Source organism: Salmo trutta, chromosome 23 (assembly GCF_901001165.1).
Source record: "Salmo trutta chromosome 23, fSalTru1.1, whole genome shotgun sequence".
In the NCBI taxonomy this organism is placed as follows: domain Eukaryota; kingdom Metazoa; phylum Chordata; class Actinopteri; order Salmoniformes; family Salmonidae; genus Salmo; species Salmo trutta.
The window spans coordinates 4,484,430-4,502,560 of record NC_042979.1 but is presented as its reverse complement, the minus strand read 5'-3'; the positions used below and the strand labels follow the sequence as shown (position 1 = coordinate 4,502,560).

The 18,131-nt window shown below is 41.4% G+C and overlaps 1 protein-coding gene across 3 annotated transcripts in view; it reads left to right on the top strand.

Annotated features, from left to right (window-relative positions):
• The first annotated feature begins 2,065 nt into the window (after positions 1–2,065).
• LOC115159121 (tyrosine-protein kinase JAK2) overlaps positions 2,066–18,131 on the top strand; it is an 87,075-nt gene continuing 71,009 nt past the window's right edge. For 2 of the 3 annotated variants that reach the window (XM_029708558.1, XM_029708556.1), the window contains exons 1-2: positions 2,066–2,458; positions 17,752–17,992. In XM_029708558.1, the coding sequence (XP_029564418.1) occupies positions 17,776–17,992 (217 nt within the window). In that variant the 5' untranslated portion in view covers positions 2,066–2,458; positions 17,752–17,775. Of the gene's footprint in view, positions 2,459–17,676; positions 17,993–18,131 lie in introns of those variants that run through there. The other variant, XM_029708557.1, reaches the window with a different exon arrangement.

Sequence of the window (18,131 nt, the reverse complement as noted above, 5' to 3'; positions counted from 1 at the left end):
AAGTTGTTTAGTTTGTCTGGGAGCAAGACATCGGGGTCCGCGACGTGCCTGGATTTCTTTTTGTAGTCCGTGATTGACTGTAGACCCTGCCGCATTCCTCTCGTGTCTGGGCCGTTGAATTGCGACTCTACTTTGTCTCTATACTGACGCTTAGCTTGTTTGATTGCCTTGCAGAGGGAATAGCTACACTGTTTGTATTCGGTCATGGTTCCAGTCGCCTTGCCCTGATTAAAAGCAGTTCAGTTTTGCGCGAATGCTGCCATCAATCCACGGTTTCTGGTTGGGGAAGGTTTTAATAGTCGCTGTTGGTACAACATCACCGATGCACTTGCTAATAAACTCCCTCACCGAATCAGCATATACATCAACATCAACAGTTCAGAGGAGACTGCATGAATCAGGCCTTCGTGGTTGAATTGCTGCAAAGAAACCACTACTAAAGGACACCAATAATAAGAAAACTTGCTTTGGCCAACAAACATGAGCAATGGACATTAGACCTGTTGTGAGATTAGTCCAAATGTGAGGTTTTTGGCTCCAACCGCCGTGTCTTTGTGAGACGCAGAGTAGGTGAATGGATGATCAGACAATATTCTCTGGTCTGATGAAACCAAGATTGAACTCTGGCCTGAATGCCAAGCGTCACGTCTGGAGGAAACCTGGCACCATCCCTATGGTGAAGCATAGCATGGTGGTGGCAGCATCTTGCTGTGGGGATGTTTTTCAGCGGTAGGGACTGGGAGACTAGTCAGGATCGAGGGAAAGATGAACGGCGCAAAGTACAGAAACATCCTTGATGAAAACCTGCTCCAGAGCGCTCAGGACCTTAGACTGGGGTCACTTTCACCCTCCAATAGTACAACAACCCTATGCACACAACCAAGACAACGCAGGAGTGGCTTCGGGACAAGTCTCTGAATGTCCTTGAGTGGCCCAGACAGAGCCCGGACTTGAACCCGATCTAACATCTCTTGAGAGACCTGAAAATAGCTGTGCAGCGATGCTCCCCATCCAATCTGAAAGAGCCTAGGAGTACTGTATCTGCAGAGAAGAATGGGAGAAACTCCCCAAATATAGGGGTGCCAAGCTTGTAGCGTACCCAAAAAGACTTGAGGCTCTAATTTCTGCCTAAGGTGCCTCAACAATGTACTGAGTAAAGGGTCTGAATAATTATGTAAATGTGATTTCGTTTTTTAAAATGTTTATACATTTGGTAAAATGTAAAAAAAAATGTTTTTGCTTTGTCATTATGGGGTATTGTGTGTAGATTGATGAGAAAGAAAAACTATTTAATACATTTTAGAATTAGGCTGTAATGTAACAAAATGTGGAAAAAGTCAAGGTGTCTGAATACTTTCAGAATTATTATTTATAAAGTTACATATAACTAACTTTAGGTTAGTGGCGATTTTAGCATGTAAATCTTAGTGGGGCAAACTCAACAATTGCACTATAACGGTGCCAAACGGTGCCCACAAACTGTTATGGCCTACATAAAGCTGTCCTGACAGATGAGCTTTGCTTTCAGCACCATGGAGTGAATCCTTACCACCGCTACACCTGGCTATCAGTGGAGCCTCGTCTGGCAGCGAAACAGTTCATTCAGCCTCATTTACTGACTTTTTAAAACCTTAGCTGATACGGCTGACTTGCTTAAACAAATGTGGTGTCTACTCACTCCTTGTGGATTTGTGTAAGTCGATAAGAACCTCATTGTCCTTCAATAATAAAGAACACCAACATGAGGTTTGACTTTTGAACCATACACAAACATTATTACATTTATGTTCAGTAAATTCATAATGTTTGTTCTCATATCATTATCTAAGTATAAGCAAGTGCAAGCAAACGAGCTGCAACGAGGTAGGCCTATTCGTTCAGCACTTTCAAAGTGGATACAGACAGAAATTAAGATCGACTGTTTTTAACATTTTCTCTGAAGGGGCATTTAAAAATGTGGAGCTAATGTTGTAAACCGCGATTGACCACACACTCCAGTACAGTAGGTGGCGGCATGCACCTTTAACGTTTGTTTGAGGACTGCCATTACATAATAATAGAAGAAGTCCCCCCAACGACACACACTCCAGCGCTTGTAAAGGAATGGAATCTTTGGAATTTGTACTTTGCTTGGTTTTGTCACGGTCCAGCCATGAGTAATATACTAAAATATATATGTCAACGTTCGCGTACTAATTTATCAGCTATAGAGTGAAAACCTCGTGCAAGATAAAAAGTTTGTTAGAAATATATTTAGATTGCTGTCAAATGTCAAACTAGCGTTCTACAAGAAGTTACCTCGCACCCAGAATGAATTGGAACAAGAACCTTTCACGAAGGAGACGAAATTAATGGGGAAGCACGCGGTTAATGGTTTTGACTTCTGCAACAGTCATAACTGTCATTCGGAAAAATTTACTTCCCGGTAGCTACAACATTCAGAACGGACAACGTCCAGGTAAGTTACTTTATGCTGTCAAAATAGCCATCTTGCTATTTTCCGTTAGACTAAAACCACACTAACTTCAAAATAGTTCAAATTCAAGATGCAGACAACCAAAATATATGTGCACGCCTCGCGCTCTGTCTCTGCCTGTGGGTGTAGAATATGCTGGCACAGATGTGTATTTGTATTTTTATTAGTCAGTTAAGAACAAATTCTTATTTACAATGACGGCCTAGTGGGTCCCAGTGGGTTAACCTGGGTTACCTGCCTTGTTCAGGAGCTCGGGGATTCGACCCAGAAACCTTGCGGTTACTGGCCCAACGCTCTAACCACTAGGCTACCTGCCGCCCCGTTTTACTAACACGGGGTAACGTTAGTCTTTTTTTGCCTAATGAAATTACAGTAGGCTACCGGTAGCCTGTATCGATTACGTTTTTCAGATGGCATGGAATGTTGTCCCGGCTACGGAATGTTTGTTTGCCTGTTAGGGTAGGCTACACTACGGTTTTTAAATCGCTGACTCGAAACCTCCGGTGATATGAACGGACATTTTACTTGTCTGGAAAGGATTGCCGTTTCTGAAACTGGACTAAAATCCATCACAAGGCTATCAAATAATGTCGAGCTGCTGCGGGCAGCCTGCTTGACTGCTGCCTGCTCGCAGACCACTCTCTCCTAAAACGTTACTTTAACGTTTGTTAAATACCGTGATTTCCCAGGACATTTAGTAGAAATAAAACGCATCTAGCTACCATATCATAAAAAACAACACAGCAGGACATCAATCAGCGACGTTTATTGTTGTTAGGGGAAATATATATATATATTTAAAGGCTGAGCATAATATCCAGAGTATTGTTTACCTAACTTTTTAGAGAGTCGACAGGTACAACGGTAAAGTTAGTGTCATATTGGATGTGGATTGTTCTCCATCCTCATTTGATTCAGAATATAACATTTTCATTGTCATGGCATGCTTGGTTCAATAGATAATGACGAGAAAAAAATATCAAATATAAAACTAACATTACCTTGGTGCCTGAATGGAACCATATACCTACCGGCTCTCTTAAAAAGTTGGGTAAACAATATTTAGAACAAATGTGTACCGTTACATCCCTACTATTCAGTAGCCTATATCCCATGTATAGCCCCCGTCTCCCCTAATCTGCATAGCATGTGCTCCTAATCGCCTCTATACTCACAGAAAGGTCAAACAATAATACTGCGCGTACCACACCGCAGGACGAATTCAATCGGGCCGAGACCATCCTTGTTTGAGCTAACCAAGGTGCGTTGTTCAGTGCCCTCCCGAGTGTGGATTGTGTTCACACCATTCCAAATGAACCAAACTAAGGGGGTAAACGCACCAGAGTTTGGAAAAAACGCTCCAAAAAATAATTTGGTGTGAAAGCCCCGAAGGGTGTTTTCAGATAGTCTTCTTTAAAAATAATTCTGTGGTAAAAATAAGCAGTATAACTCTTCTCTTTGTATTCACAATGCCCTTGACTCAAATCTTTAAAACATGTTTTTTTTTTTTGACAGGACAAGGCAACCATAAGTACTGAGGAAAATATACGTAACAATACTCAGACAGACAGATGAACAACACATTTGGACAAGACAGTTGTCAGCAATGCCATAGCCTAATACAAAAATAAGGACAAAACATTGTTAGCTTACATTCCATGGCATTTGGAACATTTATCTGCTTTAATTGATATTGTTCAATAGAACTCTAGACGACTTAGTCAAAAAAATATGCCGAAGGAGTTTCCCAACACCCCCCTTGCTTATATTCTCCCACTTTCTTTGATGCTGTTGAATTTGTATTGCCCTTAAAAAAGGGAACCGGACCACAGACTTCAAGCGAATCGAACTCGCACCACCTCACGAGGGTTCCCTTGGGGGGGCTCTTTTGAGGGGTCTGAGTTCCTTTGGAATGTTCACACTGCACAAAAATGTAAGCGAACTGCACTGAGTTCACAAAAAATGTAATGTTGGGTAAGCAGCATCCTCACAGTAGCTTTACGCAAGGTTTTGCGACTTAGACATCCTCCTCATGAATTCCACTGACCATTGGTAGAACTGTTGTAGAACTCTAGTGTGAATATGCCTCATGCTAGCTGCATGATGTCCCTTTTGACATTGTCAGTGAGAGGTCAGGAGTGTTTTTAGGAGTTGCAGACCCAGTAGAGTAGATGGAGCAAGCCTTGTGACATTAAGGCAGAGTGGACAGTACACAGTCTGCAGGATACAGTCTGGCTGCAGTGATAGTGGTTCGCCCCAGCTTCTCCCAAAGCCCTGATAAGACGGTAACACCATGGACAAACCAGGGGTATGTATGTAGTTGTGTGTGGTTGCGCCAGTGAGGGTGTCTGTGTAATCTAGAGAGTTAGAGGGGTGGCTGAGCAGGGTTTAGGGGATTGTTAGGGAGTGCCCCAGCCCTGCGTGTTTTTAGAGTTTCACCAAAAACAGAGAGCGCTGAAAGAATACTGAGCTCTGCTTATTGATATCAGCATGGAACGAGTCTGGCTGTGTCCCAAATGGCACCCTATCAACAAGCTCTGTCTCATTGCAGAACGAAATGATTATCCACTTTTCTACAAACCAGAGTATGTGAGTGGATTTGAGCTGTTGGTAATCTTGCTCATCGCTCATGGAGCAGTGCTTATGCACCACTCCAGAGCTCCACTTCCTTTCCAACCACTTTGCGCTCACGGGGGGGGGGGGACTTCAGCTCCAAATTTGCTCCGTTCATTAAAATCACAATTTAACCAACATCTATTTTTTTGACAACCGGGACCTACCATTTGGTTTTGAAGTATTGAAACCAAACCATATGATTTGAATGAAAAGTATTTTAATAAACATGAGGCTACATGTCATATTAAACAGCATATACGGTGCATTCAGAAAGTATTCAGACTCCTTGACATTTAACACATTTTGTTTCGTTACAGCCTTATTCTAAAATGTATTCAAATATTTTTACCCCTCAATCTACACACTACCCCATAATGACAAAGCAAAATGTAGCTAATTTATTAGAAATAAAAAAACAAAAATAGTATTCAGACCCTTTGCTATGGCACTTGAAATTGAGCTCAGGTGCATCCTGTTTCCATTTATCATCCTTGAAATGTTTCTACAACTTGATTGGAGTCCACCTGAGGTAAATTCAATTGATTGGACATGATTTGGGAAGGTGCACACCTGTCTATATAAGGTCCCACAGTGCATGTCAGAGAAAAAAACAAGCCATGTGGTCGAAGGAATTGTCCGTAGAGCTCCAAGACAGGATTGTTTTCGAGGCACAGATCTGGGGAAGGGTACCAAACAAATCCTGCAGGGTTGAAGGTCCCAAGAACCCGGTGTCCTCCATCATTCTTAAATGTAAGAAATTTAGAACCACCAAGACTCTAACTAGAGCTGGCCGCTCGGCCAAACTGAGCGATCGGGGGAGAAGGGCTTTGGTCAGGGAGTTGATAAAGAACCCTACGGTCACTCTGACAGAGCTCCAGAGTTCCTCACGGAGATGGGAGAATCTTCCAGAAGGACAATCATCTCTGCAGCACTCCACCAATCAGACCTTTATGGTAGAGTGGCCAGACGGGAGCCACTCTTATGTAAAAACAGCATGCTTGGAGTTTGCCAAAAGGTACCTAAAGGACTCTCAGACCATGAGAAACAAGATTCTCTGGTCTGATGAAACCAAGATTGAACTCTTTGGCCTGAATGCCAAGTGTCACATCTGGAGGAAACCTGGCAACATCCCTACGGTGAAGCATGGTGGTGGTAGCATCATGCTGTGGGGATATTTTTCAGTGGCAGGGATGGGAGACTAGTTAGGATCGAGGGAATGATGAACGGAGCAAAGTACAGAGAAATCCTTGATGAAAACCTGCTCAGGACCTCAAACTGGGGCCAAGGTTTACCTTCCAACAGGATAATGACCCTAAGCACACAACCAAGACAATGCAGGAGTGGCTTCGGGACAAGTCTCTGAATGTCCTTGAGTGGCCCAGCCAGAGCTCCCCATCCAACCTGAAAGAGCTTGGGAGAATCTGCAGAGAAGAATGGTAGAAACTCCCCAAATACAGGTGTGCCAAGCTTGTAGCGTCACCAAGAAGACTCAAGGCTGTAATTGCTGCCAAAGGTTCTTCAACAAAGTACTGAGTAAAGAGCCTGAGTACTTACAGTACCAGTCAAAAGTTTGGACACACTTACTCATTCAAGGGTGTTACTTTATTTTTTTTTTAAATTTACATTGTAGAATAATAGTGAGACATCAAAACTATGAAATAACACACATGGAATCATGTAGTAACCAAAAAAAGTGTTAAATTAAAATGCATTTTAGATTTCTTCAAAGTAGCCACCCGTTTCCTTGATGACAGCTTTGTACACTCTTGGCATTCTCTCAACCAGCTTCGCCTGGAATGCTTTTCCAACAGTCTTGAAGGAGTTTCCACATGCTGAGCACTTGTTGGCTGCTTTTCCTTCATTCTGCGGTCCAACTCAATTGGGTTGAGGTCGGGTCATTGTGGAGGCCAGGTCATCTGATGCAGCACTCCATCACTTTCCTTCTTACACACCCTGGAGGTGCTTTGGGTCATTGTCCTGTTGAAAAACAATTGATAATCTTTCATGGAAATTCAGTACTGAGAGAGACTTGGTCAGTTCTTCAAACAATCATCTTTATTTAATATCGATTAATTATTGCAATAATGAGACCGTCAGCCCAACAGTCTTGTTCTGACTGTTAGGCTGAGAGCCTAGCCTTTACAGACAATGCACAGTTTTTATATTGCTCATACCAAGATTGCTTAGTCATTTCTAACCTTCCCATAAGCCACCTTGGTTATCTACGTAGGATGGTGTTTTACTTAGTTCCCCAGATGCCAGGAATATGAGACAATGAAGTTCTACTCCTCTGTATCCCAGTTACAATCACCCCACATTCTGTCACTGGAATGCCATCTGTAGGTTTTATCACCAGGTCAATCAATTGTCAGCTCCAGCTATCTCTAGTAAAACCTGTCCACGACACCCAGACTAGCTGCAGGAAGCTAGAGTGGACACCATAAAACTCAGCATTAGCAGGACCGAAATATCTTACTCTTTGTTAAGTAAATAATTGTTACATATCCAGCAAATAAGGTGAATACATAATTTTCCCCTCAAGTCCCACTAAGCGCAAACCAGATGGGAGGGTGTATCACTGCAAGATGCTGTGGTAGCCATGCTGGTTAAGTGTGCCTTTAATTCTAAATAAATCAGTGTCACCAGCAAAACACTACCACCTCCATGCTTCACGGTGGGAACCACACATGCGGAGTAAATCTGTTCACTTACTCTGTGTCTCACTAAGACACGGCGGTTGGAACCAAAAATCTCAAATTTGGACTCATCAGACCAAAGGTCAGATTTCCACCGACCTAATGTCCATTGCTCGTGTTTCTTGGCCCAAGCAAGTCTCTAATTTATTATTGATGTCCTTTAATAGTGGTTTCTTTGCAACAATTCGGCCATGAATGCCTGATTCACGCAGTCTCCTCCGAACAATTGATTTTACGATGTCTGTTACTTGAACTCTGAAGAATTTATTTGGGCTGCAATTTCTAAGGCTGGTAATTCTAATGAACTTATCCTCAGCAGCAGAGGTAACTCTGGGTCTTCTTTTCCTGTGGTGCTCCTCATGAGAGTCAGTTTCATCATAGTGCTTGATGATTTTTGCAATTGCACTTGAAGAAACTTTCAAAGTTCTTGAAATTTTCCATATTGATTGACCTTCATGTCTTACATCAATGATGGACTGTTGTTTCTCTTTGTTTATTTGAGCTATTCTTGCCATAATATGGACTTGTTCTTTTACCAAATAGGGCTATCTTCTGTATACCACCCCTACCTTGTCACAACACAACTGATTGATTGATGGGTTCAAATGCATTAAGGAAAGAAATTCCACAAATGAACTTTTAACAAGTCACACCTGTTAATTGAAATGCATTCCAGATGACAAACTCATGAAGCTGGTTGAGAGAATGCCAAGAGGGTGCAAAGCTGTCAAGGCAAAGGGAGGCTACTTTGAAGAATCTAAAATATATTTGTACTTTTTTTTGTTTACTACATGATTCCTTATGTTATTTTATAGTTTTGATGGCTTCACTGTTATTCTACAATGTAGAAAATAGTAAAAATAAAGAAAAAAACCTTAAGAGTAGGTGTGTCCTAACTTTTGACTGGTACTGTATGTAAATGTCATATAATTTAAAAAAAAGTTATTTAATGTTTTTGCTTCATCATTATGGGGTATTGTGTGTAGATTGAGGGGAAAATAAACATTTGAATACATTTTAGAGTAAGGCTATAATGTCACAAGTTTGAAAAAGTCAAGGGGTCTGAATACTTTCCGAATGCACTGTAAACATTCTAAATATTTCTGTAGCTAGACAGGAAGCCTAAGAAGGAACCAAAATGAATTATTTAGGCAATATTATTTCAAGGCTATAGCCTACAAAGAAATACATTGTGAAGCATTTGCGGGTGTGACGGACTAGGCTGGTAAGGAGTCAGGTACATTAGGCGCTCAGCATTTATTATACAACATTTTGTTGTATTGAATCATTATGGTCTATAAATTGCACATATAGGCTGTGGCTTACTTTAAAAAAAATACTTTTTTTATTTGGGTCAGTCTACAGTGCCTTTCAAATAATTTTTAGAGACACAAGTTTGGCCAGAATCTGCTCATGCTATTGTCCCTGGAGAGCAGGCCAGCAGTGGAGAATATCCTCTCTCTGCTTATTGTTTTTGTATTTATTTAACTGACTTGCCTACTTAAATTATGAACAAATTCTTATTTACATTGACGGCCTACCAAAAGGCCTCCTGTGGGGACGGGCTGGGATTAAAAATCTAATCAAAAATATTGGACACATCACGACAAGAGACAACACTACATAAAGAGAGACCTAAGACGACAACATAGCAAGTCAGCAACACATGACAACACAGCATGGTAGCAACACAACATAACAACATGGTGGCACCACAACATTGTAGCAGCACAAAACAGGTACAAACATTATTGGGCACAGACAACAGCACAAAGGGCAAGAAGGTAGGAACAATACATCACGCAAAGCAGCCACAACTGTCAGTAAGAGTGTCCATGATTGAGTCTTTGAATGAAGAGATTGAGATAAAACTGTCCAGTTTGACTGTTGCAGCTCATTCCAGTCGCTAGCTGCAACAAACTGAAAATATGAACGACCCAAAGATGTGTGCACTTTGGGGACCTTTAACAGCATGTGACTGGCAGAACGGGTGTTGTATGTGGAGGATGAGGGCTGCAGTAGATATCTCAGATGGGGGAAGTGAGTCCTAAGAGGGTTATTTTGGTAGGCTTAAAGGTTTTTAGGCAAAATAACCCAATTTTAAAACTGAAAGCTCCTCGAAAGTTGGAATATGCCAGATCTATTTGTCCAAAATCAATTATGGCCTATTGTATAGATAATTTAACAAAAATGAAGGAAACTTCTGTAAGATCAGAATTTTGGTTTATTAATACTTTGCTACAATGACACTTAATTAGCTACCCACCTGTTGCTTTCTTTTAGCTTGTAGTAAGTATCCTACACCATCATGCTTTTGGGATATGTGTCTTTTCAGATTCCAAAATGATTCTTTAGTTGTGGACACTACATCCAGGCATTCCCTCTTGCTCTTGGTCCTCATCTTTGTAAGTCACCTTGATTTTGAAACCGTGTTATCAGTTTCTTTATTAAAATATTTGGCGAACTCCATGGCAGTAGCTAAAGCAAGGGGCTAAAGCAGTACACAAGTCGACCACAAATTCATGCTGGGCCGAGCATGCCCTGAGCTCGTGAAGTGAGCGCTACTGGAGCGTTATTGGAGTGGGCGAGAAGGCCAAAGCTCCAGCCTTTGGGAATCTCGCTCCCCACTCCAGTCAAATCGCTCCGCTCACATACTCTGCTCCAAACTTCAAATTTCAAAGTGTTTTTGATACCCTGGGTTGCTCCTGCTTCTCTGTATCGTTCCATTTCTCAAAATTTCGAAGTTTAGTTCAAGCCCTCATGGGATGCTTTTTTATTTTTGTAATTTCATAAAATGTCCATAATATATCTGCATTAATAGTGGAATGATAGTGTTTCACAGGGAGATATGTTTTGAGTTTAGCCTAATGCATTCAAAACAAATCTTCCCCGCATCCCATTTCCTCTTAACATGGCAGATTCGCGCTTGAGCCTTTTACTTCCAGGTTTGGTCCACCAGCTTCAAACGGCTGTAAATAACATTTATTTTATTTAAAATATTTTGCAGAGATTTAGATGGTGTACACTATTCATTGCTTGTTTTCTCAAACTTAAATTGAGCGAACAGTGTCGAATTTTAGCAACCAGGAAATAACAGAGCAATTTCCACAAGATATCACAGCCACAAAGTCAGAACCGCTTTGACTACGGATGCCACTCCGGCGGGAGAAATCAATAGGCGAGTCACAGCCAGTCACAACACTGGTGGGCAAGTAATACTGTGAAACACTATCATTCCACTATTAATGCATATATATTATGGACATCATCCCTGTCCACAACATCCTAGCAAACCCAATAGTACTAGATGGTAATAACGCTCACTTTTGCACCTAGTGGCCGGTTTTGAAGGCATTTCCCGTGGTCCTCAGGACATCCAATTTTGAAGTCAATCTCCCTGACCCTAGTCTCCTTAGTGCTCTGGTCAAAAAGTAGTGCACTATAAAGGGAATGGGGTGTCATTTGGGATGCACATGTGGCTAACTTCTCCCATCTGTAGGAGTTCAAACAGCTGTAGAAATGAATTTAGCCCATGACAATTGTTAATGTGTGAGACCGAGCAAGTTGACCACAGCTACTTTTGCTTCCCTTGTCATTTTCAGCTCCGCCTGGGCTCCTGTCTACGTGATGGGAGCTGTGAGTGCTGAAAATTCTAGAGAAACGCAAGAATTCTAATAGAGGAAGTGTTGCACATCTAGCAATCTATGTAAATAGTCACAGTTAGGCCGAAGCTATACGTTACGTGTCGACCTACTTTTATGTTCACTTCCTTTTTCCTGCTATCGGTCTGCAGGGACTCCCCTAATGACACATTGAAGAACTGAGGCACAGTAGTAATCCATTGTGTGATGCAATGATGGCTTGAATCATGTTTTGTTTTAACTGCTGGTTAATATGGACCTTGTTTAGCCTACGTTTTGGTTTGCACTACTTTTCATCATTTATTACTGATGAAACGTGATGTACTAGCATAATGGCAGTACCCTAGTGCTTTTCAGCAGTCCGCTACAGTGTAGACTATTCTCACGTCACTAATTCTAGTGCTTCCCATAGGATTTTTGTTCAACAGCGGCGGCAAAGTTAGCTTGGGGTAGTGCGCGTGGCTAATGGCCCCATATTTTCGGCCAACATTTTTAGAGGCTTTCCTTTTGGCCGCAGAGATAATGTTGCTGTATTCCCAGTCATGTGAAATCCATAGATTACGGCGTAAGGCTTCCTCGGGCGGAGATGTCAATAAGGAAAACATTATGAGAGAGATCTGAATATCTGACCAAGGCCAGGGAATGTTTTAGCTACTAAAAATGTAGCCTAATTATGGTGTACTTGTTTTTTTTAACCTCTTGTTTTATATTCTTTATTGATTTCATACATAATGGTATCTGATCAGAAATAGCTCATTATCATCATCTTGATGCCATGTACTGTAGAATGCAAACAATTATCTGCAGGTAGGTAGATACTGCTTAGCTTTGCAGAGTCGGTGACATCTACAGCCACCTACCTCAGGTTCAACCCTGATTCGTAGGGAAGCTGTAGGGCAGGCACAGTAATTGTATAATCGTGTAACCGCCTATTACGTGTGAAGACCGTCATGAAAATAAAATGACAGCTGATGGTCATTTGACTGACATAAGTCACCCAAAAATCCATTACAGTCACAGCCCCAGGAAGCAGTTGTCGGCCCAAAGCTGAGGGTTGGGAAATGACTACCGGATTTCCATCTAGGATGAGTAACAGAACCAGTGGGACAGTCTAATCATGTCAAACGGTAGACTTGTATCTTTTATTCTGATACAGTTGGTGGATCAATAACTCTCTGCCTCATCTCCGCACTCATAAACTGTTATTATGGTTATAGTAAATTATGGTTCTCGTAATTGTTGAGGTGTGTCTGAAATTATGTTTTTGTAACTTTGTTTCATCATGTGAAATATCTCAATGGTCACTGCAACCGTAAAAAGATTTGGAACTTTTTACTCACCTGTTACCTCCTTTTTCACAACAGATACTGTATTGTCACAGGTCTACTCGTTATGACATGGGAATAGAGCTGAGTATACAGTAGGTAATACATTGTAGTTATATACCGTAATAACACATGACCCTTTTCATACGTAAAACACCATTATAGTAATGTTTTGCTACCGACAATTGATAACCATAAGCGATGATAAGTCATACAATGCATTTGGAAAGTATTCAGACCCCTTGACTTTTTCCAAATGTTTTACTTTACAGCCTTATTCTAAAATTGATTCAATTCTTTTTTCCCTCATCAATCTACACACAATACCCCATAATGACAAAACAAAAACAGGTTTTTAGATATTTTAGTAAAGGTAGAAAAAAATGAAATCACATTTACATAAGTATTCAGATCCTTTACTCAGTACTTTGTTGAAGCACTTTTGGCAGCTATAACAGCCTCGAGTCTTCTTGGGTATGACGCTGCAAGCTTGGCACACCTGTATTTGGGGAGTTTCTCCCATTCTTTTCTGCAGATCCTCTCAAGCTCTGTCAGGTTGGATGGGGAGCATTGCTGCACAGCTATTTTCAGGTCTCTCCAGAGTTGTTCAATCGCGTTCAAGTCCGGGCTTTGGCTGGGACAAGTCTCTGAATGTCCTTGAGTGGCCCAGCCAAAGCCACTCCTGTGTTGTCTTAGCTGTGTGCTTAGGGTCGTTGTCCTGTTGGAAGGTGAACCTTCGCCCCAGTCAGAACCTGCTCCAGAGCGGTCAGGACTTCATCAAGGATTTCTCTGTACTTTGCTCCGTTCATCTTTCCCTCGATCGTAACTAGTCTCCCAGTCCCTGCCACTGAAAAAATCCCCACAGGATGATGCTGCCACCACCATGCTTCACCGTAGAGATGGTGCCAGGTTTCGGCCAGACGTGAAGCTTGGCATTCAGGCCAAAGAGTTCAAACTTGGTTTCATCAGACCAGAGAATCTTCTTTCTCATGGTCTGAGAGTCTTTAGGTTACTTTTGGCAAACTCCAAGCGGGCTGTCATGTGCCTTTTACTGATTGGCTACCATCTGGCCCCTCTACCATAAAGGCCAGATTGGTGGAGTGCTGCAGAGATGGTTGTCCTTCTGGAAGGTTCTCCCATCTCCACAGAGGTACTCTGGAAATCTGTCAGAGTGACCATTGGGTTCTTGGTCACTCCCTGACTAAGGCCCTTCTCCCGAGTACTCAGTTTGGCTGGGCGGCCAGCTCTAGAAAGGGTCTTGCTGGTTCTAAATTTCTTCCATTTAAGAATGATGGAGGCCACTGTGTTCTTGGGGACCTTCATTGCCGCAGAAATGTTTTGGTACCCTTCCCCAGATCTTTGCCTCAACAGAATCCTGTCTTGGAGCTCTACGGACAATTCCTTTGACCTCATGGCTTGGTTTTTGCTCTGACATGCACTGTCTACTGTGGGACCTTATATAGACAGGTGTGAGTGTCTTTCCAAATCATATCCAATCAATTGAATTGACAACAGGTGGACTTCAATCAAGTTGTAGAAACATCTCAAGGATGATCAATGGAAACAGGATGCACCTGAGCTCAAGTTTGAGTCTCATAGCAAAGGGTCTAGATACTTCTGTAGATAAGGTATTTATTTTTTATTTATAATAAATTACTAAACCTGTTTTCGCTTTGTCGTTATAGGGTGTTGTGTGTAGATTGAGGCAATTTAAAAAAATCCATTTTAGAATAAGGCTGTAACGTAACAAAATGTGTAAAAAGGGAAGGGGTCTGAATACTTTCCAAATGCACTGTATTCTATAGATTTCTCAAAAGCTCCATGAAACCGAAACAGGGTAATGAATTTCATATGTGAAAACGCCCTTAATTAAATATGGTACATAAACACACTGTACGTGGTTAACCCGTTTCCTTTCCCCCAAGGGAATCCATCTGTCAGCGTCTAGTCTCTTGTGGATACAACGGGATGCGGGAGGTAACGAGCAGCATTAGTTCTGGAGCTTTGTACAAATCACGATTTCGCAGGTGTTCGCATCTCTCGAATTTCGTGAGGGGACATTTGGCACGTTGACTTGCCCGTAACTTGCGAAAAGAGAGGTGGAACTCTTCGTTACTGTTCCGATCCTTGTTCTATCACTTCTCTTAACACATACGGACCCTGAACCTACCGTAAACGAGCAGCTGACCAATTACGCAAGATTTTAGTTCTGGGTTAACTGAGATTAGATTGCGTCTCCACACAGTATGCACATACCACGTTTATTACAAATTAATCCATATCACAGTAAATCAAATACAGGAAAAGTTACTCAAATGATCATTACACAGGTTAACAAAGCAAGTTTCAAATGGCCTTCATTTGAACAAGTGAGGGTTTACTGTCACTTAAAATAAACCGACTTGATTGTGCAATTCAAAGCATCCATTCATTTTAGTTGGGGGATTTTGGTTATACAGCAACAGTATGGTATTCATCTACTGGCCTAGGATTTATATCTAGTGTGCATCCCCTGTTCCCTATATAATGCTCTACTTTTGACCAGAACCCTATACAATGAAAAGGGTGCTTGATTAGGATATACAGTCAGTCAAAGGTCTATATAATAACACTGACATCAACATACCATGGCACATTTTTCCGGGAACGTTGGTGTGATGACTTGTTCCTCATACAGGCTAGTATTTCACTTTCCTGGTCAGTGTGCCTTGTGACATAGTAATCTGATGCTTGCAGACAGTTTCAGAAGTGATATAATAGTACAGCTGAAGTAAGCACAACTCTCACCCTGGACATGAGTCTCAACTTTGACCTTTTTGATCTCTAGCCTCTGACCATTATCGATTCACATGTCAAAAGTATGCAGGCCTAGCACTTGTTTAGACAGTGATTTGCAGCCCTGAGCGTTGGGCTGGGTGGTATACTGTATTTTACGATATACCGGTATTGGTGCGTGGACTGGTGTGGGTTTTTACGTTACCTTTTATAACGGTATTTTAATTATCTTTCTCTCCAACCCATGCCGCTTTCCACAAAGACCTATCCCCGCCCCCTGTCACCGAAGGAGTGCATTTGTTGTTCCTTGACCACAACACACTTTCGTTCAGTCTGCATGGTCAATGCAACGATGCTGTTTTCACTTTGCTTCTTAATATAAAGTACCAGTCAAAAGTGTGCAAAGCTGTCATCAAGTCAAGGGTGGCTACTTTGAAGAATCTCAAATATAAAATAGATTTTCATTTGTTTAACTTTTTTTTGGTTACTACATGATTCCATGTGTTATTTCATAGTTTTGATGTCTTCACTATTATTCTACAATGTAGAAAATACTCCCAAAAAAATAAACCCTGGAATGAGTAGGTGTGTCCAAACTTTTGACTGATACTGTCAATCCACTAGCGTTCTATAATTACACTTAGTTTGTTTTTCTTTCATCTGCAATCGGCTTGTTTGTCTTTTCTTAAGGAGTTGGGCCTAAATCGTGTTAGCCGCTAATGCTATTGTTTAGCTAGCTAGCTAGCTAGCTAATACATGTACTGAATCAGAGCAAACGTAACTAGCAATACAGCCTGATAATACCATTGATAGTGTAGACCTAAATCAGTATGGTGTTTGTGCATCAGTATCTTCTAAATCACAGAGGAATATGCTCGCTACATGAAGTGGCTAAGAGAATATTCAATGTGGCCAAAGATAGTAGGGCCCCCTAGGAAACACTTATATACACTTTGGTCACAATAACTCCTGGAATGTTCAGTTGTTGTCATGTCAAACAACACTATATTTGAAGTGCACACTATCATATTTTAACTATAGAATTAGAAGAATTATCAAATCGCAATTGCAATATTTGGTAAAAAATAAGGCCTTGATTGTTTGCCCTTATCGTGCAGCCCTACTTAGAAGTGTGGAAATGACCTCAAATTATTGCAGGAAATGCAGAATTTGATACATTTTATTTTTGGTTGTAGTTGAATTGAACAGTATAAAACTATCAGAATGGAGAAAAAGTCATTGAAATCACTTGGCATGTATGTGTTGCCACCCTAGGGTCACGCCTACTCATAAATTACATTTAGAACTTTTATTATTCAAAAACATAAAGTAGTGTCTTACTGTAATTTTAGTTTTTTTTTAAATAATGTGATATATTTTGGACATATCGCCCAGCCCTACCTGACAGGCATTCACACTTGGAAGTGTATGGTTAGCTTGGTTAGTTATTCTAATCTCAGAAAAGGCTATTTATTTTAAATGTTTTATTTTACCTTTATTTAACTATGCAGATCAGTTAAGAACAAATTCGTATTTACAATGACAGCCTAGGAACAGTGGGTTAACTGCTTTGTTCAGGAGCAGAACAACAGATTTTTACCTAGTCAGCTCAGGAATTCGATCTTGCAACCTTTCGGTTACTAATATCACTCCAGTGTTAATCTGCTAAATTGTAATTACTTTGCTACTATGGCCTATTTATTGCCTTACCACCTCATGCCATTTGCACACACTGTATATAGACTTTCTTTTTTTTCTATTGTGTGACTGTACGCTTGTTTATTCCATGTGTAACTCTGTGTTGTTTCTGTCGCACTGCTTTGCTTTATCTTGGCCAGGTCGCAGTTGTAAATGAGAACTTGTTCTCAACTAGCTTACCTGGTTAAATAAAGGTGAAAAAAAAAAAAATTCATCTAGTCCAACGCTCTAACCACTAGGCTACCTGCCGCCCCCCTGCTATAGCATAACTGTAAACTAAGCAGAGCAGTTAAAGTTCTGTGTTTCTATCTCACGACATGAGTCAACTGTGCTAACTGACTCCCCTCTGCCCCCTTTCATCTTCCCCTTTCTTACTTTCTTTTGCTCTTTCCCCCCTATTTCTCTCTGCTCTTGCTGTCTCCTCCCCTCTCCCCTCTTCTCTAACTCTCCTCACGCTCTTCTTTCCATCTCCTACACTCTGTCTCCTCTCCCTCTCTTCTTTCTCCTCCAATCTCCCCCTTTAGGTGGATGTATCCGCTGAGCCACACATGGACATGGAGTGTCCAGTATGTCCCTCGTCCAATCAGAACGGCTGTGTCCTAGACCCACTTCATGTCTCCGAGCCCAAACAGGTAGTAGCCCCTCCCTGTCTGAGGGTGCACCTGTACCACCTGGGCAGGGGCAGGGCCAATAGCCCAGACCTCACCTATCCTTCAGGGAACTATGTGGCTGAGGAGCTGTGCATCGATGCGGCCATGGCATGCGGTGAGTGAGACAATGCATAGGAAAAAGGGAATGTCTGCTCAATGTTTTTCTGTTCCCAAAGACGATTATTTGATAAAGCTTAAAGGGAAACTTTGGGATTTTCCCAATGCTTTCCTTTCATCTACTTCCCCACAGTCTG